Source organism: Astatotilapia calliptera, chromosome 7 (genome assembly GCF_964374335.1).
Source record: "Astatotilapia calliptera chromosome 7, fAstCal68.1, whole genome shotgun sequence".
In the NCBI taxonomy this organism is placed as follows: domain Eukaryota; kingdom Metazoa; phylum Chordata; class Actinopteri; order Cichliformes; family Cichlidae; genus Astatotilapia; species Astatotilapia calliptera.
In genome coordinates this window covers 57601759-57624985 of record NC_137428.1, presented here as the reverse complement: position 1 = coordinate 57624985, position 23227 = coordinate 57601759, and the positions used below count along the sequence as shown (strand labels likewise).

The following is a 23227-nucleotide window of genomic DNA, read 5'->3' as shown; positions in this document are numbered from 1 at the left end:
GTAATGCTCACATCAGCAGGGAGCCCTCTACTGGATGAAATATAGATCAGCTGAATATCAATCACCTGGAGAAGTGAAACATAAATCTTGATCGCTGCTTTGGACAGCTCTTGAAGTTTTGCTCTAGTGGAAAAGAAGTCCTATAATAGCAATCTGCAAGGTGTCCTTTATATGTATACTTCAGGTTGAAGGTAGTTCATATCCACCATCCGCCCTAATCAAGCAGCCCTGTGCGCGCTGTTTTTTTTTAAACTGTTATTTTATTCATACGGTGATTTTAGCATGCAATTGCTTGTAAGGTGTTCTTGGGTATCTTGAGTTGCACCTATAAATTCAAATAAGAAAAAAAACCGAAGTATTTTGAAGTTTTGCTCTAGTGGAAAAAAACGAAGTATTTATTTTCTTTTTTAAACGTCGATCAGCTGCAAAATCAAAACTAACAGAAAATAATGTTGCAGGCCTGATCCGTGAGGCATGGACAAAGAAACCTTCGGGGAGGTCTTGCATGGTGAGTCCTGCAGTTCAGTGTGTGGCTTCTTTGAGTTTGGTTGGACCTGTTACGGGTTGTGATAAGGGGCGTTTCCAGGGTTTTATCAGTTGGGTGGCACTGGACCAAGAACAAGTCAAGGGGTGCACAGGAAATAGGTATACTGGACACGATTTTGTCATGTGTCTTATAGGTTTATTAAATAAAAATAGGTTCAAATACAAGTTTTTGTTGGAAAATGTTTTGCAAGTGGGGGGGAAATGAAAAAAAAAAAGAACTGATGATTTTAATGACTTACATATTGCTGGGTTGCAGTTTATCAGTAACACAGTAAGTGATCATTTACTTAATATAAGTAGAATGGAATACAAATATTTGCATGAAAAATAAAGTAGAGAAGAATGAGAAAGCAACATAACTCATGTACATTAGAACTGGACTTTAGGAAAGTACTTAAGTAAATGTGCTAGTCACATTTCTTTGGATCCCATCAGTGGTCGCATCCAGTGGTATTGGCCATTATAAGATTTAAAGTACGATTTAAAATTTAAAGTATTTAAAGTTTAAGGACACTGGTGATCATTTCTCTCATAGGGATATGGGGATTTCTCTAGTCTGGTCAGTCCCGTGGGCTTTCTTATGCCCCTGGAAGTTTTCTTCTAGAGAAGTATGCTGGAGAAGGCCATCTACTGGCATTGAGCAGTTACATTAAGTCACGTTGTAACTCACCAACAAGTTACACTGAGAGTTCAGGTTGGTGTTACATATAACCTGTAACATTTGTCTTAATGTCAGGACCCAGTATAGCCCAACAGAGGATTACACTGTAAGAAATTATGATTATTCAAAGTAGTTTAAAAAAATATTACAAAATTTATTTTTTTTAAAGGAACAATGTAGTTTGACATAGTTCCATCGCATAGTATGGAACTGATGTACGCTGAGTTTATAGATATTGGTAATTTCATGTTGCAAGTACTTTTTAGTGTTGTAGCTAATTTGTGTTTAAAAAATAAAGTAAGGGGAGAAAAACTTTCTTTCACTTTCTTTCACTTCTCAAACTGCACACAAAAGAAGCTTTTCAAAGAATCAAGTGTGAGTATATCTCGGTAATATTTGATAATATTTATTCAAAATGTATTCTTTCTTTCTGTTTCGAAATTTATTCTATTATTCTTTATTTTTTGTTATTTTGCGTTTTCTCTACGCAGCACTTGCATATATAAGGAAGTAGCGGAGGCTCTCCAATCAGAGTTAAATGTGCTCCTGCTTGATTTGAAGAGGAAAACAAATATTAACTTAATACAAAAGACCCGGAAAACAAAACATAAAAAGAAAGCTTCTTTTTATTTATTTATTTTGGTGTTAAACTTTACAGAGAGAGAGAGAGGGAGAGGGGGAGGAGCAAGAGCGTTGGCCGGAAGTTGCGGTTCTTGATCGAAGCTATCTCGCGAGAATTCCTCGCCGACGTCAGATGACCTTTGGCACAGTTTTGTGTCTGCAGGACTGGAAGGGAGCTGTAGCTTTCGGGGTCCAAGATGAACAGAGCTCTTAACAAATCAAATCTGAAACATTTGGTAAGAATAACGCTAACACTAACTTACAGTGAGGCATTGCATTAATTGGTTAAATCAGTTTTTAACAGTAAACGATGGTTTCTTTGCAGCAGCTACTAGCTTGCTTTATGACTTAGCTACACATTACCCGGGTCATTGTCGTTTCCAGACGCAAGTGTGCTACAAGGAATTTAAACATGTGGCAGTATTAGTTAACATAATGCGACAATAAATCTGCATACTATCTCTACTTTGTGAAATAGCTTAAAAAGGAGTTAATATTGTTGGAACGAAAGCTAGTTAGTGCTAGCCTGGCTAGCCTTATGCTTATGAAACGGTTACGAAACTGCCACTTGCAGGTGTTACCAAAGAGTCAAAATTAAAAATACCTATGTCTGGTGAGATGTGTAGGCAATAAGTGGGAGGAAAAATGTAGTTTCCTTATGTATTTTGTATTTTGGGATTCTCCCTGTTATCCAATCAGTTTTTGTTTAACCCCCCTCCCCCTCCCCTTCCCCTTTACATGCCCTACCATAGTTAATGAGAATTTGGAAGGGTTACTTAGAAATATCTTAATTATTTTACTCATTATGTCAAAAATAACTAGCTTGATCTAGCTTCACAGGCCAGTATCTGTCAGATTAAACCACCTATATCACCTTGAAACTGCACAGGTCCAACCTGCACCGAATAGAATAACATCGAATAGAATTCAACTTTATGGTCAATGCACATGTCACAAGTACAAGGCAACGAAATGCAGTTTGCGTCCATCCAGAAGTGCTTTAGCCGTGATATAGATATATTACAAAATATATATTAGCAATAATATAAGTATATAGATATATTACAGAAATGGGTCTGTTATAGGTATGAGGGTACAAAAATGGTTCTATTATGGGTATGTTACAATGTACACGGTATGAAGGTATGTTATGAATATGCTATAACTATAAGTATGTACAGGCTGTAGTGGGTATACATTGCTGTAAAGTAAAAGAATTGAGGAAGTGTTTTTTTAGCATTTATTGATTGCACGGTATTTATAAAGTTTTGCAAATGTTTTGTGTTATTTTTCATGCGTATGCTATAGATTCATTATTAAAAATTCTTTGGATCTGACACAAATCCTCTAAAATACATCAAACCTGATAAAAACTTGAACTCATAGTAGATTACGCCATGAAGACAGACAGCACTTATAGGTAGGTTTATGAAACTCAAATCTGTCATTTAATTTAGGTGAAAACTATAATTTTCTGTCCTGTGTAACCTTTGCGAGTGCTCTATTGTGCATTGTGCATATAATGTTTTTCACAGGAAAAAGATATTTACACTGTTCTGTGGGAACCCCTGGTTGAGTTGACATGACCTGTCCTTTTTCTCCATTTGCTGGTCTTTATCTGAATGACCTTTGCGTCACATGGCTGGTTAACTGTGTCAAGTTATGTCCAGATGAGGCTTGCAGCATCCTGTTTTACTTTGACTGAGTGAGATGCAGCCGTTTTAGAGGCTGCACTGAAAATTGTTTGCCCTCTATCCGGACATTATGTGTGCACCTTCCCACAGCATTTATTTCTAAAGATGACCTCAGACTCTGTATCAAAATATTTAATGCACAACCATTTATTCTAAATAATGCATGTATAAACACAGGTAAAGCATTAGGTAAAAATTATTATGTAGGACATTTGCCAGTTATACAATTTTACTGCTCACTCTTGAACACATGACATTGGTCAGTTGATACTTATGACATTGGATTGTGTGGTAGAAATGAAGATAAACTGAATTCAGCTTTTCTGCTCAACACTACTCCAGGATGATTGTGCTGTGATGATTATGGTGTCTGTGCTCAATTTTAGGTAGCAATATCTATCTTTTTTTTTTTTTTCTTTCAAATGAAAAACAAATTTGATAAGAATACAGAAATCATATGTTACCAAGCATGTATTTTATTTTTAACCTCTTTAGGCAGCAGAACCAACAAAACAGTGATATATTATCATTTTGACTGATTGTGTTTTCAGACTGGTCTCCTGCAGAGGTTTCAAAGCACCTTGGTCATTGCAGAGCACAACAATGAAAAATTAACTCCTATTACCCTCAATGCCATTACGGCTGCTACTAAAGTGGGAGGAGAGGTATCCTGTCTGGTTGCTGGAAAAAACTGTGCAAAGGTAGGTAAAGCTTTTGATGTGCAGAGTATGTGTGTGCGTGCATGTAAATGGAATAACTAAAATGACGACAGATTGTGTTGCCATTACGGAGCAAACGTGACGTAAATATTAGTTAAACCGATGACAAACTTGTTAAGGGTGCAATAAAAGTGGCTGATAGCAGGAAATCTGGTTCTGACCAGAGTGGTGGGGTGCTGATAAAGTTACAGACTCACTCCTGCTGCCACAGGCACAGTAGGACAGGCTTTATTCAGCACTTCTTCCAGCTCTCCAGAGCTAAAATTGATTGGGTTTAATGTAAAAGTACAATCATGGAGCGCTTAGATGGAGACTAAATTCAGCTTCCCTTCCCCCTTTATTAAACAACAAAGTAAAACAAAACGCAACAAAGGCAGGCATGGATCACCTCTGCTATTGTTGGTGTGTTTGTGCTTCGCTATTGGAGTAGGATGTTGTAATGTGTATTTTGCTGCACACGAAGATATGCACAAAGAAAGCTGGATGTCGTTTCTGTGTTTTCAGGTTGCAGAGGAAATCAGCAAAGTGAAAGGTGTGAAGAAGGTCCTGGTGGCCCAACATGATTCTTACAAAGGTGGCCTACCAGGTATTGTTGGCGCTTCTTTTTTAAATATTTGCCAGTCTCTGAGTGATGTGGTAATTAACTTGCACAGAGAGTAATAATGTATTTAATTAACCGCTCATATGGTTAAGAGATTAAGAACAGGTGTCACAGCATTCGTAGTATGCCATCTGCCTAATGTTGTTTCTGCTATCGGACTATTTATTATTGAGTGATTTGTATATATTGTGCTATTTCCTAAATCTGTAACATATTGTATTGTTAAACAGTCTAGTCTGTTTCTGTTAATGTTACTGTATTGGAGCAACTGTAACCCACACAATTTCCTTACGTATTAATAAAGTATGCTGATTCTGATTTGTTTGTTTTATTAGAGGAGTTGACTCCACTTATCCTGCAGACACAAAAGCAGTTCAACTTCACTCACATCTGTGCTGGTGCCTCAGCTTTCGGAAAGGTAAATCACAGTAGACAAATGATGCTCGTATAACTTGTATTTCTGTATTTTATTACTATTTAATTTTTTTGTCTAGTCACTAAATGAACTAATATTCTATTGCGTATATTTAATTGAAATCAGAAGCTCTTACTTGATGTTATTTTGTGAAAATCCTGCTGTGAACAAAATGCCAAGCAACATCTCTGTGAACTATACTGTGGCTGCCTTCCTCTTTTGTAGAACCTGCTTCCCAGAGTGGCTGCCAAGTTGGACGTCGCCCCAGTTTCAGATATTATTGAAGTCAAATCTTCAGATACTTTTGTTAGGACCATCTATGCAGGTAATCTTTTGTAAGCATGTTGTGATATAGAGATCTAGCATTCTCATTGAGTTACAGATTTGTTGAACTGCATCAGTTTGACTTTCGCTTTTATAATGGAAGTCAGCTTTTTTGTAATGTAGTCATCTAATTAAATGTTGGGATTAAACAGGAAATGCCCTCAGCACTGTGAAATGCAACGAGCCGATCAAGGTCTTCAGCATCAGAGGGACTTGCTTTGAAGCCGCTCCAACAGAGGGAGGGGGTGCTGCATCAGAAGAAGGTGTAGTAGCTTACAGATTTATCCTGAACACGCTTAGAAACTAGGTGAAATTTTGGATGATGTTCAACAGCACCTTATTTGTTTTTATGTTTGAAATTTGTTTGTTTGTTTGTTTGTTTTTTTATTGTTACTGGTTTGTCTGATCTGCAGTGTCTGCTTCCTCTCCGGTTGGAATTTCTGAGTGGCTGAAACAGAGTCTGACAAAGAGTGACCGTCCAGAGCTGACAAGTGCTAAAGTTGTGGTGTCAGGAGGTGTGCAAAAACTGTTGAAGTTTGAATTTGGCAAAATATTTGTTTGTAACATAGACTTGCTATTGTATAGTTTAACAATGTGCACAGTAGACTAATGGTTCCTCCTTTCCTTTCTTTTTTCCTCCCTCAGGTAGGGGCTTGAAGAGTGGAGAAAACTTCAAGTTGCTTTATGACCTTGCAGACAAAATGAATGCTGCAGGTATTCTATTCTGGGAAAGTTTGGGTCATTTATCACTTTGCTTGGTTGCTTTTTTTGGCCCCATTTTAATTGCAAAGTGTTCTTTTTCTAGTTGGTGCATCCAGAGCTGCAGTGGATGCTGGCTACGTCCCTAACGACATGCAGGTTGGACAGACTGGCAAAATTGTAGCACCGGTAGGTTAACAAAACAAACTACTTTTGATTGGTTATAGTGAAAATTAAGGTTTAAAAGGGGACAAAGTCTGTGTAAGTTTGCTTTTGACTGATGCCTGTTAGCCTTCATGTAGCAAATCACTATGATTGTGATGGCTGCTATTCCTTTTTTTTCTTTTTTAATAAAAAGGTTAACTTCCCATTATGTGATTCTGTCAGGTTACCCCAGCTGTGATTACCCACACATTAGGCCTCACAAAATATACATGATAGCACATTTCAGGCGCCTAAATGATTTAGCTGATCCATTAAAATGGAGTGCAGTGGATGTCTGGTCAGAGCCCCAGACCAGTCCAGACTGTCCAAATTAGATTTTTCTTTAATGTTATGACAAGCGTTTTGAATTTGGCTTAGTTAATTAAATACAGTCTAAATCTGGTTAGTTTATTCACCCCACCAATCTAAGAATGTTTAGTGATAAACAGTACAAAACATGTCTGTCTAGAGATTTGTATGTATATCTTAATTTTCTTATCTGACTAATTGGAATCAGTTAGAGCTGTGTGTGAAAAGGGCTCTGGCTGACTGACATAAAAGTCATTATTGTGTTATTAAGATATTAAAAAAAAAAAAAAACTCCATTTGGAATGACAAACTAATTAAAAAAAATATGCTGTTTGCTTTGTGGAAATGGAAACCTGCAGTTTATGTGATATATATATATATATATTCTTTTTCATCGACTGGTTGAACGTAGTCAGTCACGTTTGTAGAATGATGTTCTTATCATCTGAAATTTCCAAGTGCAACAATAACCCTGAACTAAAATATTCATATGGTATTAAAATGGTTGGGAGCGTTCTTCCAAGGAAGGTTCAGGAGATGTAGTAATGGCCGACCCTTTCCAGGCTCATCTAGACACTATGCAGCCAGAGTCCACGGCCTAGCCTTGAGCTTAAACTTCAGATCCTAAGCATGTAACACATGTAACATTTGCCTGGTTGTATTGTGCTTTTCATGTTCACAGGAGTTGTACATTGCTGTTGGTATCTCAGGAGCCATCCAGCACCTGGCAGGAATGAAGGATAGCAAGGTAAAGTCACTGGAGCGGTGTGTGCTCCATTTTCTATTTTTCTGATTTTCTTCTCTTAACTTTGTTAGTTTGTAATAAACAGAATGGAAAGTTTCACTTCTAATATTAATTTTTTTTTAAAAATAATAAAGTTGCACTTGGTGTTCTCTGGTGACTTAACATTATGATCCAAAAACATGTTTACCTGGTATGGTTACGCTCAAAATACCCACTGAGATGATTTTGATCTTTGCTGTGGGTTTTAATTGTTTTTGTCTTGTTTATATCATGAATCTTTTATGTTAGTAGTGGGAGGAAAAATTCAATACATCTCAAATGCATAAATAGAATGATATTTTGCTTGGCGATGTTGGATCGATACAGGGACATCAAATATTGATATTTTAATAAATAAATTAAAATACTACGAACAACAGGCCTCATCTCGCCTGATAGACGGCATCCTTTCTGCAAACATTTGGAGTCTGATTTGGAGTGACTGCAGTCGCTCCCAGAGAGAATGCTGAACGTCTGCAAATAGTTATCATCTAATTTATAAATGCAGACAGATTGATTCTGACTGATGGTAACATGTTGGCAGTCTCTTTCAATGGGCATCGCTCGACGGGACTCTGCACAACTGGCTACCAGCTTGTTTGTATTTTGGTTGTATTCTTGTGGAACATGAAGAAAAAAAGAAGGAAAACGAATTGCAAGAATTGCAAAACGTTCAAAATTGTGTCAGGAGTGAAGCATCATATTAAAGTCTGCCCGTTCACAACTTTGTTTTTTAAACAATCCGTTTTCTGTGTCCATTGTGAAAACTAAAGTAAAATCTAAAGAAACATAAATGTAACATTTTGGTTGTTTTTGTCTCTTTTTTTTCCCCCACTTCAGACTATTGTTGCTATCAACAAGGACCCTGAAGCTCCTATTTTCCAGGTGGCTGACTACGGTTTGGTAGCCGATCTTTTCAAAGTAAGCCTCTAGGATTGATATGGCTATAATGATGTCACTATGATCCCACATTAGGAAGCAACCAAGCAATGCCTGGATTTACTTTGTATGTTTCTCGAGTCGTGAGTGATAGCCAGAATATAACATTTGCTCTCTCCTGGATAAATTTTGCATGATGCTTTATTCCACCTAATGGAAATGTGCAACCGTTGAATTATTAAATTCTTGAATTAATCTGAGGAGAGTGCAAGCTATAACTCTCCTGATATCAGAAGATATAAAAACAGATCAATAGCTTACAGAAGTTGGCTTCAGTGTGGTTTTAAAGCCTCTGCTTGCCAGGCCTCTTATATGCTCAGTTGCGTTCAGGTGTCTAGCTGATACTTTGGGATGGCGAGCCAGGTGTACTAGCATGACTCAGTGGAGTCCAGTGCTGCCTGCAAAAGTCTGTTTTCATTTGTGTCCTGGTGATCATGTTTTATTTAGGTCCTCAGTAGTGCCTGAGCAGCCCAGGTGTCCTGACCAACTCTGTAGCAGTGATTAGTAATAATAGCTTGTGGCAGCAGAGTTGCGACCTACCGGGCAATGAGATCATCTTACATGTGATCGTTCCACAGATAACTGATTAAAATGGATAGGCTTTCTACTACTGCCTCCAAATGGTGAATTGATACCCAGCTGGGTAGTGTAGTGGTAAGACTACACACCTTCGGAGTGGGAGTCACAAGTTTGATTCCCACCCGGTATCCAGTAAGGGTCCTGCCTATGCTAGAAACCAAGCCCTGGAATGTCTGCAGCCTGTCCGCAGTTCGGACACACGATTTTCACTACATGTTGTACTCTGATTCTGATGTGAAAGTTGCTCAGCTCACCAGAACAACAATTTTAATAGCCTCGCACTTATATTTAGCAGTTAAAAGAGGCCTTAGAATCTGTTTTTTCTAAACTGTACAGACTACATTATCAGGGTTGTTATTTATTTTTTAGGCCAGAAGTCTTTCTGAATTCACCATTGAATGTTTCAGTATCTGCAGCCTGGTGTACTATTGATAAATTTCCGAGTACCAACATGCAGCTGAGAAATGTAATGCAATGCATTTGTTGAACAGTGCTAGTGCGAAATAGTGGACCAACACTAAATGTCTTCACTGTTTTTCTTTTAAGGCTGTTCCTGAGATGACTGAAGCTCTCAGCAAGTGAAGAGAGACAAACTCCCACCAGAATCTGAGAACGACCAGTCTCCACCTTAAGAAATATTTAAAGCTGCGAGTCCTGCTTGCAGAGAATTTCATCATCTTCTCTCCGTTACTCTCAGCAAATACATTGTACTTACCTTTTGGCTGGAGGTTTCCTTTTTTTGCTTACGGTAGCACATGTGTTATTTGTATGTAACTTTCTGGGACATTAAAGGAGATCTTTGGAAATTCTCAGCCCTGTGATTCCTTCTAAGATGTAGCTCTTCGTGCTGACTTAGAGGTTATGTGACTAATGACATGCTCTTAGAAAGTTTATTTAATTGACACTAATGACTTGTTTTATTAACTTGCCATGTTTTTGACTTTATTGGGTTCTTTTTGCAATGATGTCTTTCCATGATCAAGATAGAAAGTGCCTGTTGACAGAACAATAAACAGACTTTGCAATATGGTGGCAAATCTGAGAGGTTCATGCTATTCTGTCCTCTTCAGCATTTTATTCTAGCTTTCGAGTCCCTCGCTGTTTTTGAGCTGCGACTAGATGACCAAACCCAATCTGAAATATTTACACAACTTCCAAACATTAAAGTAATACAAAGAAAAAAAGATGGACCTGAATTGTGTGAAATATGTCATGTGTAGGTAGGTTTTCAGTTAGCTTGTCGAGTGATGGTCATGCCATAGTTTGCAAAATCTCAGACATTGACTCAGCTGGGTTTGGTCGGTTTCCAGTCATGGCATCTGGATAAAAACTCAACACGAATCATCCATCAATCAAAAGGATTCTGCACTCTCTTCACTCACAGAATTTAGATTAAAAATGTTAACGCAAATATAGAAACGGATTAGAAAGAAGATCCAATGGTACCCTGCAGCAGTCCATCAAAGAGGACTTTTCTTTATGAGTTTGGAGATTCTAGACTGACAAAACGGCTCATATACATATTACACTCGGAAAGAAACTTTCACTTTATATCTCAAATCAGTCCCTACGCCATTATCTCCACATCTACAAAGTGTATCAGAGGAACTAAGCCCTCAGCACCATCCTCTCACTGGTTTCATTTCCTAGAAATCAGACTTTAATGTATCAAAAGTGATTTTCAGTTTTGGACAAAAGCCCCGTTGCTGGTTTCTTTTAGTAAAAGTGTTTTTATGAGTCTCAATTCCTGATAAGTGTTGCCTGATAACAAGTCTGCTTCCCTCTCTCATCCATGCCCTTTGTTTGTGCTGCTCCCACGGGTTCATCCTCTCAGCTCCAGTAGTACAAAGAGGATGTCAGACATACAGTTTATGTGCCAGTGACTCCCAGCAGCGAAGTTTGGGAATTTAGTAGAGCAATAATTTTTGTGGCTGAAATAAAGAGCGAGTCCTGTGAAGTTATACATTTTACAGGCTCTTATGTCTCTGATAGACGGTTGATTTGAGTATCTACTGGCCCCATCATCCTATACTTCTCCTCTAGGAGAGGCTCGTTACCCTGCAGATGGATGACTGTCTTGGAGTTGAGTCCGACTCGGCTCTCCTGGTTCCTCTTGTTGTAGATGTTGACCCTGTGTTCCAGCTCGGGGCTGGTTTTCGTGGAACCTGTTGGGCTGGGTGGTTTCAGGTTGACGGGGTCGAGGCCCTTTTGTGTGAGACACGAGTCCTCAGACAGAGAAGAGAGCAACTCCTGCACCACAGCGCTGGGGCTCCTTCTCGGCTGAGTGCCCAGAGCCAGAGGGCTGCTGTAGGGCGGAGGGTAGCAACGTTGGTCGCTGTAGTCTGTGGACGTGGAGGCCTCGCGCACCGTGGAGCTGCAATCCATGGTGGAGCCAAGTGTGTGGCTGCTGATGCTGTGCTGACGGGTGCTGAAGCTGGCACGGGACACTGTGGTTGTGGAGGCTTCGCTGACCGAGCTGCCTGTGCGCTGCAAACGGCTGGACGGCACCGCTTCGGCGCTTACCAAAGAGGGCGGTAGCTGACTCGGGTTGTTAGGCAGGTGCACATCTATGGCTGCTGTTGTAATGACTCGCGCTGGGTCTGGGATCCCTGTGTCTACAAAATAAGACAATGTGTAAGAGCCTGAAATATTGTGGTGCCACTTTGATTGAAGAAAGAGTCTGCTGAAGCTTACCACTGCTTGGCTCACTGTAGTACTGGCTGATATAGTTGTTCATGTCATCTTGACCATGATGATCTAAAAAGACAAAAGAGGAAAAATGGAATTCAGAGTGAACGTGGAAGCTGATCTGTAGTCCAAACTAAAAGCATGGACTACAGATTATTTGTTTGTTCATTCAATGTTAATTTGCAATTGATCACAATGCCTAAAAATTTTACATCATCATAGAATTTTATTATTACAGATCTGTCATTCAATATTTTCTTCATCTTCTTTTCAATTTCCAAAAATCATGAATATAGTTTTCTTGACATTAAGGGACAATTTATTAACATCAAGCTACATCATAAGAATTTCAACTACTTTGAAATTGCATAATTGAAATTGTGTATGACTGGTGACTTGGAATACAATAAAATCTAGACACTCACTAACCAATAATTTATTGAGTCCAACTGTTCAGCTGCTGGTAAACGCAAATATCTAATCAGCGAATCACATGACAGCAACTCACATTATTTAAGCATGTGGAAACAAGACGAACTGCATAGTAGACACAAACTGTTCACACACTAAAAAATATAGAAATTTCTCTGGCAGATAATGAAAAAGCTGGAACCTTTCTCTGTTTTAATTGGTATTGCTCATCTAGTACTTAATGTAGTGTAGTATGAATGGCAGTGGGGGAGGTCTTTATCAGTAGGAAAAAGTGTAAAACTTAAATACAGTTAAAAGCCCAAAATCTATGCCCTCCTTCACATTTTCAAAACATGTTCACTGGGGCCGGATTGGAGTCTTTGCTGGGCCGATTATGGCCCCCGGGCCTTATGTTTGACACCAGTGCTTTAATTTAAATGAAAATAAACCCTTTCAAGTACTTGTTTTATGTGACAAAACAGTCCAAATTGAAAAGGTGATCATCTTACAATCACATAAAACATAAATCAGGAAAATTATTTTATTACAAAATATGAATTTAGCAAATGTTTTATACTTTTTGGTTGAAATATTATTACCACTGAACAACTAATCAGTAATTACTATTAATATATTAGCTTACAAATTATTTCAGCTCAATGGTAATGAACACTTTTGGTGTGTGGAAATGTTTCACAGATAGTAAATGAGTCAAACAGTTTCTCTTAAGTGCTTTCCAAGGTCCCAAAGGACCATCACCAAATGATCAATACCACATGAGTATATGAGGTTCAGGCCCAGTTAAAAGGTTGTCTGAGTAGAAACACTGTGGCTCAGATGTATGATAGATCGCACTGTGATTTATAGCTTTGATAAAGGAAAAGCCTCAGTGTTTGGAGCCCTGACATCACCTGTACTGACAGTGCTTTGTTGCTTTTACGTCCTGTAAGTTATGACCTGTCACTGTGTGAAAGGTTTATAGTCCATCTATGTGCGGCACCAGAATTTTGATGTGGACTCTGAGCTGAACGTTTTTGAAAACAGGACACTGACACTGTGTCGTGTATGTTGGCCACGATTAATGGCCCAACACTCCACCATGAAGAGCGGAGCAATGTTCAAGGTTTTTGAGTCAGAAGGGATTTCTTTCAAAATTTCTAACCAGCCCAAAGGTTGGCCAGGTTCTTTTAGTCTACAAATTCCCCCTTCTCCATGTGTAAGCATGGACGTGATTTACCACGGAAAGCGCAGCCTGGACTCCTTCCCATGCACACAGGTCGTTGATAACTTGTAATACAAAGAGCTTGGGTATTCTGGACAGTTACCTGCAGCACCCCCAGGCTCTCTAACTTTGTTTGGCCTGTGATGCTCAGAGGCCCCAGGGGCCAGACCGTCCACCTCCTGGAAACTGCTGCTCTGTTTACCCCACATATGGTGGATCTGCATGGCTGCTTCACGCTCGGCAACAAGATCCAGGTCCTGCTGAGCCAGGTGGGCCCTGAGCTGCCTGATTTCAAACTAACAAAAGAAAAAGAGATGAGAGAAAAGGACAGAAGAATTTTAAAATAAGACACACAAGTGTTTTGAACACAAACAGTCTTTGTCTTCATTTCTGGATTGAAGTGGAGAACACAGTGATGTTCACTGTTTTATTTTGGTAATGTGACTTAAAACAATGACAGAACCGCAACCCCATATATTGCTCTGAGGTATTGCATAGTGCTGATTATGTGATATCCAGACTGCAGCAAAAAGATTATGCATATCGATTGTCTTATCATCTTTGTCCTTTTGAGTGCAGATTTATTATTTTAGTGCACATCACTTTGCTGCCCTCTGCTGGTCAGACACAGCTATAAAGTTGCACGAGGGATAGAGAAGAGATAAGGACACATACGGCCTGTTCTTGGCAGATCTGGGTGAGTCGATCAAGCTGTTCCTCCCTCACAGCCTTGGCCTTCTCATACTGTTGGATCTCCAGCTCCATTTCCACCTTTACTTGCAGGACGTAGGCTGGAAGAAAAGGACATATTACACTCAGTAAGATATTTTTATCTTGTAAATAAAAGCCATCATATTTTCAAAGTTGGTGACAGATGACATGGACTACTACCTGCAAAGCTTGTGTAAAAAGATCTGTATGTTTTAAGAGAAGATTTGAAAATATTTTTGGAGTGCTTTAGATTTCACAGCATCATTTGAGTGGTTGGTGTAGGTGCTGACAGCTGACTTGAAACAGAAGTGTTTTTTTAAAAAAAAAAAAGTATCTCTTAGAAAAACTATAAGAAAGGACATGAACATGAAAAAAGGATTTATTTATTCTCTCTAAATGAAAATACTGAAAAAATGATCAAATTATTTGCCTATAGTGGCTTTTCTGTAAGTACTGAATCCATTATCGCATATTATGTCCTTCTACTATCATTACTGGTAAAAATAATAATAAAAAAATGATAAAAGTCTCAAGTGAGCCAACAACCTGCAGATTAAAGAGGCTGATACCACTGGGTGCACTATGCATTATCTAACTGACAGTAAAGGACAGGATGTAGGGGACACCAGCCCCTCCCAGCCTTACCGTCAATGATCCTCTTAACCCTCCAGATCCGCAGCGTAACGATGAGACCGATAGCATCCCAGGGGCTGCTGGGGCCATTGGCCACTGTGGAGGCCACCATGGGGGCCAGAGAGAGTACGATGACAGCTCCATCAAACACCTGAGAAAGTACACACACACACACACACACACACACACACACACACACACACACACACACACACACACACACACACACACACACACCAGGTTACTGCTATACTGCTCTGAGCTTATGTAGTTGCCAGTCTGAGCTATGACATTGAAGGAATGACACTGCAGTGAAAGAGGGCCCCAAGTCAGGACTAATGGGACTCACGGGAGCCTACCTCTACTTTGTTCTCGATGTAATCCCATATCCCCAACACCACGATCCTGAACACGGTCTGAGACAGTAGGAATGGGGGTGGGGGGCAGAGATAGGGACAGTGAGCAAGTTACAAAGGAGCAAGATGGACGAATACAATCACAGCTAAATTGAGAGAGAGAGAGAGACAGAGAGAGATAGAGTGCAGTCTGTGGTCATTGTCAATAATAAACGGGACATTTCATCCCCTCTTTTATTCTTTCAGTGCGAATTCATCAGTTGTATTCACACGCAGCAAGAGCAAAAATTAGAGGCACCGCACTATCTCCTTCTGCTGACACAGCAGCGACTGCGGAGAGCAAACAAACCTCCATCTTCTGCCATTCTGAACAAACTCCACAAACCAGTCAAACTGCTGAATCCACTGCTTCAGAGTAACACTGAGGGGTTCCCTCTGTTGACTCCAGCGAAACAAAAGTTACCACTCAGATGGTCAAGTTTAAGAAACTAAGACAAATGCGGCTGGCTCTGAGGAAAACGGTGATCAATACAATACAATGAACTTACCTGGGGCCTCGAAATTATTTAAAACTGGCAGCACAGAAAAGCCCGAAGGGTTCAGTTTAAAAACAAATGCCGCAGATCAATCGAACAACCTAAGAAGGAACCGGGCGTGCCAGCTTTAACAGCAGTGGTTATACGTGCACATTCAGGGTACGTGTGCACGATTTTAAATCTTTTATATATGAGCGCGATAAATGGAGGTGTGCTCTTGTTCACCTGCACTAATCACAATCTAATCATGCCGTGACAGAGGGCATCGGGCATTTCATGGCGTTATTAGTATTGTAATGAGAATCTGCCAGTGTAACTCACTTGCCCACACATACTGCACAACGTAGCATTAATCAAGAGGCAGCTGCATCAGCTGTAAGTGAGACTGTTGTTTTGCGTCGAGTGGAGGAAGACTCACCTCAGTGAAGAACACAGAAAGAATGGCCAGGCTGATCCAGTGGATGATGCTGGCAAACTGGAATGCATTATTAACTAAAGGGAATAAAAAAAGAGAGGAAAAAACTGATCAGGAGATAGCTGTGGTTAAAGATTGATGCTGGATTTTGTTAGGAATATAACAAACAACCTGCAGTGTACATGCTGCATAACACTGACAGGTTGCAGTAAATCTGTGGAAAACGCAACTGAAGAATGAGGCATCATGACAAGTATGAAACCAGTGCATACTGTGCATGCACGCGCCTTCTTTCTATTCATCAGGCTAATTGTGGACAAGCTCAAACAGCACTACGCTGTCAGCTGAAGCGCTTCTCGTCACGCCCCACGTCTTCCCCATCTGTCTCTGTTTGCTGTGCTCAGTGATCTGTCTATCAGTCAATTCATCTTCCTCCAGTCCTCCCCACAATCACCCGGCAGCCGACTCCGCGTTGCTCGATTCCTTTGTCCGCTATCTCCCTTCATGCATTTGTCTCACTTTCCTTTTGTCTGGTCAGTGAGTCGGTCCCGGGGGAACAGTAAAGACCTGAATGCATTTGGATATTGCTGGTGTAAGACCATGTGTGTTAGCCCTCTGACATCAAAAAGGCCAACGCTCCCGACTCTCTGCTCATGACAGATGAGGATGTCTCCACCGAGCCAGATAATGTAGATAAAAGGTGATACTGGGGTGAGATGGGTCGGACTGGAATTTCAAGCACCTGCCATTCAGTGTTAACTGTGGAATACTAATGGAAGGTTTTTTTCCCCCCAGACCGTGATTGATCAGAGCCTTGGGTCCCAGAACAGATCATAAATGACACTCTCTCATTACACAGTAGATTTACGAGATGAGGTTAGCAGCGATTTAGTTTCTTTGCAAAAACAAAAACTTGCCTGAAATGTATTCTAGTCAAAGTTCTTTACTTATAAAATAATATATTATACGATTTAAAAAATACTAATAAATATATATTATCATTGTAGTTTTGACAAGGATTGCTTAAATTCACATTTACGTCACAATGATTTTCATTGATGATTCATTTTATGCAAATGAGGGTGTATCCAGTTTTTAAAAAAAAATCCCAGCCACATTTTCCCCTCATTTTTCACTCACACTGTAACAGCTTGGTGTCTATGAGCAGCTCCAGCAGCAGCAGCACCACCACCAGAATGACACAGGCCACTAGGAAGCAGTTGAAGCCTGCCGACAGCAGACAGACCTGCCACAGCGCTGCCCTTCGTCCACAGCATGGCTTCAGCCAGTTTGACCTGAGTGGAGGGGGAGCAAGGCGGTGTGAGACACAGAAAGGCAGAGAAGACACGCCGTGAGTCTCGCTGAACAGAACTCAGATCTGACGGGAACACTCAAGGTCGAATCAATAAAACACACGGAACATCAAAATTGAGCAAATTTGTAGTGTATTCAACCTTCTCAGTTCAGCATTCTCCTAAAATGTTTTTCAGCAGAGGGCACTATTCCTCATGTACGCCATAAAAAATGCAAGAAATGAATGAACGAATTTACAGTCTTAGATTTAAGAATTTTAAAAAGTGAATGTGAATTATAAATACACAGTTCGCTAGGACTGAAATGATATATTAGTATGAAGAAATCGTAAGTATGAATTAAAGGGTGTCCTTTCCCTCAGTTCCTCTTAAAACTTCTCTTTCTGGCTTTTTCTGCAACCTTTCCTTCAGTTTTTAAGGTCTGTTTTTTTCTGCCATCATTAAGCAGTGTAGTTAAATCAATACCAGTCACTAATTGTAGACAGTAAAGATATATTTAGTGCTAAAACATCAGAGCACCAAGAAAGGAGGTGAAAGGTCACTCAAGTTTAAATTGAAATTCTTGTCTCTGCTTTTCACTGCTTGAGAAGGCAAAACTTTCTTTCAGGAAACTGTCTAGCTTGTTGACTTTTTTTGTTAAGAGCCTGGCTGAAAGTTAACTTCTTGGTTCCCTCGTGTTTGAGCTCTGTATGACTGACTGGTTCAATAATGTAGCTCTCCTGGTACAACAGTGGGGCTGCACTTGCACCATTTGGAGGATGCATATACACACACATGACACATATACACGCATGACGCAGATGTTTTCTTAACTAAATGACAATTTCTTCAACTTTGTTTTGTTCTCAGCACAAGAATTGTTTCTCCTCTCATACCTGCCTGCGCGTTTGAGAGTGAAGTAGAGGCAAAGCTTGTATTAGTTGGACTGCCCGATCCCGGCTTTGATGCACTTTACATGCTATTATTCCCACTGGTGCCTTATACAGCCATCTCCACGGTGATATATGAACACTCCATTAGTCTGGAGTGTCCCTAGTGTGCTTCTTCTTTGCACAGGTACATTGTGGCTGAAGATAAGTGTCACACTTGCCTTAAATCCACCCTTGAGCTCCATTTCAAGTTTTTCCAATCAGAAACTGACCTGTTGAGATGCGTAGGGAGTTATGGGCGGTAAATATTGATACATTTGCAGGAGCCACACAGGGCTTTTCCAATGCGTGTACAGTCATGCATCCAACCAGGCACGCTAACCAGAGGTACTCTAAACAGGAAAGTGTGTATGCGCACACACGGGGTTGCCATCTTTTTTCACAAGCATCACTGAGAAAGGCAGTGCTGTCCTTTGAAAATAACCACTATCTGTTGTTACCTGTCCCCCATAGGAGTAAAGCTACGGGCAATGTCTGTCAGAGGAGAAGAGAGGATGCAATTTATTCTACTCTTTCCTTTGCTTGAGCTCAGAATGAAGGAGGCAGACACTGAGAGAGAGAAAGCGGGGTGCAGCCGGTTCAAAGGCATTGGGATTCATCCAAAAGAGAATCAGAGAGAGAGCCAGAAAGGAAGGAGGGGCAGTTGGAACAGGAAGAATGAAAACGAGAACAGAGAAAGATACAAATTTAGTTCAAGGATTTTTCTCATTTTTAGGTCCTTTTTGTAATTTTGGCCATCAGTCCTATAGATAGATTTTTTTGCAGACAAGAACAGCAGCATTGTTCATATCTATTTTTACCTTCAGAATCAATTATATACATAAATTAGCTGTAATGGTGACTTATTTGCAGCCTGTATGACTGACTGCTGTTGTTTCTTAGACCTTTTGTTTTTTCATTTCCCTGATGCTTCCGTTTCAGAAATGGCTTTCGTAGTAGTACACGGTTGTCTTTGAAAGTGGGAAGAAAGAGGCGATCCTGAGCAGTGCTGCAGTTTTGCAGTTACAGCTCTGGTGTAGCACAGCTTCATATCCTTTCTATCCTTCACCAAGGTCAGCAGAGGGGCTGGAGCTTGGCCACACTGTGCCACTGCTCTCCCAGTGGCTCTCGGCCCTCTGCAACAACCTTCTGTACCAGCCAATACTAACAGATTAGTAGCTCAACACCTGAGGTGACAAAGAGGTAGTTCAGCATAACGGTATCATTAGCAAATACCTCGGAGACTTTCCCCAGCACCAATCCGTTCCCAGGGAACAATGTCAAACCCCATCTGCCAGTGGAGAAGAGCCAAGAAAAAAAAAGAGAAAGATTTACCTAATGATGTGCCTCGCACACAGTCACAGGACATTTGTGCACCATTAGTTAGATAGAGTGAGATAGAATGAGCAACACACACGCCAAGAGAGACACCTCACTTATCTTCATGTTTGAAAAGCATGATTTAACTCATACTGTGTGGAATCATAATTCATTCAGACCTTTCCCACAAGCCAGGCAGAAAAGGTATTAATTTAATAAACCTGTAAAGAAAAACCCTGTCTGGAAGCAGAGTAAATGGCAGTGATGGATTAGCCCAAGCTCAGAAACTTAATTTTAGGGAAATCGCTTTAAACCTTGAACACTGAGAACCTGAAGTATTTATGAGGAAGTGAGGCTTCAGTGATGGAGCAAGCCAAGGAAGAAAATCACCTCACTTTCTTGCGGGGTCAAGTCAGGTTCAGACCAAATGAGTAATACCTCAAGGATTTCTCATGCACGCATATAATAAGAAAAAGAATTGGCCACATCCTCTTTTTTTAGTTGTGTGCGTATTTGTCACACTTAAAAGTTTCTGCTCGTTAAGCGAGTTTTAATGCTTCATAACCCAAGTAAATAGAAAATACAGTTTTTAAATGGTAATTTTATATATTAGGGGGAAAAATGCCCCCTAAACCTAATAACTGGTTGTGCCACCCTTAGCAGCAAGAACTGCAATCAAGCATTTGTTATAACTAGGGATGGGTATTGATAAGATTTTAACGATTCCGATTCCATTTTCGATTCTGTTTAACGATTCGATTCTTTATCGATTCTCTTATCGATTCTTTTTTTTTTTAAAAAAAAGGAGAACACTAAGGTCGATTAGCTCAGAGCTTTGTTTTATATCTTCTCTTTGAACAAGATAGAAATTTAGGAGTAACATGGCCTTACAAACCCAACAGTGAGATCTTGAGAGATCCAGCCTACGGCTCTTCAATGGGGTGTCACAGGGTCCCCAGGAAAAAAAAATTGTAAATGTAAAATAATAAAATAAATATTCTTGTGAGACATATCACATATTGACGGGGTCGGGTTATGTTAAAAAGTATAAATTGTTATACTTTGTTCATTGGTTCAAAGGTACCCCACACTTCTTTTTTTGTTTGCTTGTTTGTTCTGGTGTATTTTTCATTTGAACTGTTACTCTGCCAGAGTACTCATATTTACAAGATGGCATTGAACGCCCCATTGGTGTATCAGGAAAACTATTTTGTACGTATGTTCCTTGAAGGGGATTGAAGTCGTTCTTTTTTCCACCGCAGCGAAGGGCTAGGAGTAGGAGAGGAGCTGCTGTATGTTTTTGTTATCGAATCGATCTGATTGTGAAATAAAGCATATGCAGTGAGAAAGCAACTCCAGGAGTCATCCCTGCCTTAAAGCTGCAACATTCTTCTGTAGCAATAACAAAGTATAACATAAATTGTTCTGTGGCAATTACACAAGAATATCCAGTAATGTCCCTGCCTACAATTAAACACATTCACTTACCAAAAATCGGGGGCATCTGCTGTGGCAAATGGGTGCAAGCCTTTGACCACAAACTTAGACACTGCTCGGTGACATTAGTCTATCCTGGCCTGAAAGGAGATGCTACCGGTAGACTGCAGCGAGAACTGCCAGCGAGCGCCAGCCAGACTCTGTCTGTCTCTCTCATCATGGTCACCTACATGTACAGTAATGGCAGGTCTTGTAATAAGGCAGATTGCGCTAACATAATATGCACTGTTAGTTGATTATTTACCTGCCGCATTAACGGGAGAGGACGTGCAAACGTTAGCGCTGCTGCTGGGTTGAGAGTCACGAGTCCGGAGCGGAATTAAAAACGCGTGTCATCGCGTGTTTTGTGAGCAAATGCTTTTGCATATTCGTAGTGTTTCCTCCCTTAAATGAAATATCTACTTTGCAAGTTGCCCTGTTGTCATCGGTTCTCATAAAGTATAATCAAACTTTTGAGCGTTTGAGCCGCTTAGGCGCCATGTTTCCTGCCAGGTAAATGACGCTCCGCAACGTGGTGACGTCATTCGGGGCGACTGGAATCGATAAGGGAATCGTTTGCAAAAATGGCAAACGATTCCAAGGAATTGAAACAGTGGGAACCGGTTCTCAACAAGAACCGGTTTTCGATACCCATCCCTAGTTATAACTGGCAATAAGTCTTTCAGATCACTGTGGAAGAATTTTGTCCAACTCTTTCTTGCAGAATTGTTTGAATTTAGCCACTTTGGAGCGTTTTTGAGTGTTTTGGGGGCCAATATAGGATGATGGCAAAGCATCTCAATCAGATTTAAGTCTCCAAAAGCTTTATTTTGTTTCATTTCTTTTTTTCCCTTCAGCCCCTGGTGGCCGGACATTCTCTTTCAGGGTTTTATGGTAGAGAGCAGAATTTATGGTTTCAAGTTGTCCAGGTCCTGAAACAGCAAAGCAGCCCCAGACCATCACACTATCACCACCATGCTGGACTGCTGGTATGATGCTCCGTTTATGAAATACTATATTAGTTTTAATCGAGATGTAACAAGTCTCAAACCTGATAAAGTTCAATTTTATCATCAAGATGTTGTTTTTTTTTTGGGCAAATGTGAGACGAGTCTCTGTTTTCTTTTTGCTCAGCAGTGGTTTTCTCCTTGGCGCTCTCCCATCAATGCCATTTTTGCCCAGTCTCTTTCTTATTATTGAATCATCAACTCTGACCTTAACAGAGGTGAGGCTTGCAGTTCTTCAGATGTTGTCCTGGGTTTTTTTGTGACCCAAATGAGTCATTATTGAGTTGAGAATTATTAAGTAACTTTGGTAGGCTGGCCACCCCTGGGAAGGTTCACCATCAACCACTGTTCCAGGTTTCCTTGCTGGAGTCCCAAAGCCCTAAAAATGGCTTTGTAACCCTTTCCTCCTCCCCCCCACTCCCACCCTTACTACTAATGGCAGTTAATGATTTAACAAGGGAGAGCATTTACTCTTTTTTTCTATTTTTTAAACAAAGGAGCAGTTAAGTTTTTAAATCCTCATTTAAAAACTATTTTGTCTTTACTTGGGTTTTCTTTGTCTAAAATTAAAATCAGTTTGATGATCTGAAACATGCAAGTATGACAAATCTAAAAAAAGAAGTGCCTTGTATGTGCACAGGGAAACATCATGTGTATACTTTAAGGGACACTGTGTACAGAGGAAATTAAAGAAATAAAGATGCGGGGTAGCATGAACTGTGGACAGGTTTATAAAGACATCAATGTACCAGTGGCTGCAGCGGCAAAAGATCGAAGGGAGTCCGGCACCAGCGGCGAAAAAGGGGATTAGATCATAAGATCGATCAATGCTGTACATGATGCTGGCTGCAGAATGGCCACTATAGTAGCAACAAAGTAGACAAAGACGTTAAGCAGAATGACTGGCACTGATGAAAGTGTCTGGTTGCTCTGCTGGGGCCCATTCACACAGATGGGACAGCGTTTTGGCTCCATCCCCAGCTAAGTAACTCTCACTGAGATGAGGATGCTAGGAGCATGTCTTTTATTATACTGTCTCCAGTAATTGAGACAAGATAAAATACAGCGTAAACTCATCAGGTACAAGTTAGATGGTAATTAAATAAGGGAAGTGGTGCTTTATTTGTGTGTATAAG

General features: G+C 40.2%; 2 protein-coding genes and 1 long non-coding RNA gene across 3 annotated transcripts in view; 1 reads left to right on the top strand and 2 right to left on the bottom strand.

Moving 5' to 3' along the window:
* Positions 1-1894: 1894 nt before the first annotated feature.
* Positions 1895-9901, top strand: etfa (electron transfer flavoprotein subunit alpha). Its single transcript, XM_026175934.2, has 12 exons — positions 1895-2064; positions 4074-4223; positions 4746-4827; positions 5178-5260; positions 5483-5582; positions 5734-5844; positions 5995-6096; positions 6227-6295; positions 6387-6469; positions 7476-7541; positions 8418-8498; positions 9642-9901. Exons 1-12 carry the CDS (start codon positions 2026-2028, stop codon positions 9675-9677), a joined length of 1002 nt encoding a protein of 333 aa, XP_026031719.2. The 5' UTR covers positions 1895-2025; the 3' UTR covers positions 9678-9901.
* Positions 9902-10010: 109 nt separating this feature from the next.
* Positions 10011-23227, bottom strand: part of tmem266 (transmembrane protein 266) — a 29849-nt gene continuing 16632 nt past the window's right edge. The window contains exons 4-11 of the mRNA XM_026175931.2: positions 17208-17362; positions 16071-16144; positions 15120-15176; positions 14773-14911; positions 14092-14207; positions 13520-13712; positions 11790-11852; positions 10011-11710 (exon numbers count right to left, since the gene is read on the bottom strand). Of these exons, the coding sequence (XP_026031716.1) occupies positions 11073-11710; positions 11790-11852; positions 13520-13712; positions 14092-14207; positions 14773-14911; positions 15120-15176; positions 16071-16144; positions 17208-17362 (1435 nt within the window). The 3' untranslated portion in view covers positions 10011-11072. The remainder of the gene's footprint in view (positions 11711-11789; positions 11853-13519; positions 13713-14091; positions 14208-14772; positions 14912-15119; positions 15177-16070; positions 16145-17207; positions 17363-23227) is intronic.
* LOC145429821 (uncharacterized) lies at positions 20418-21737 on the bottom strand. The gene is made up of 2 exons (XR_013910152.1): positions 21350-21737; positions 20418-21271 (listed from the first exon to the last, which is right to left on the bottom strand). It is a non-coding gene; the product is annotated as an uncharacterized LOC145429821 (long non-coding RNA).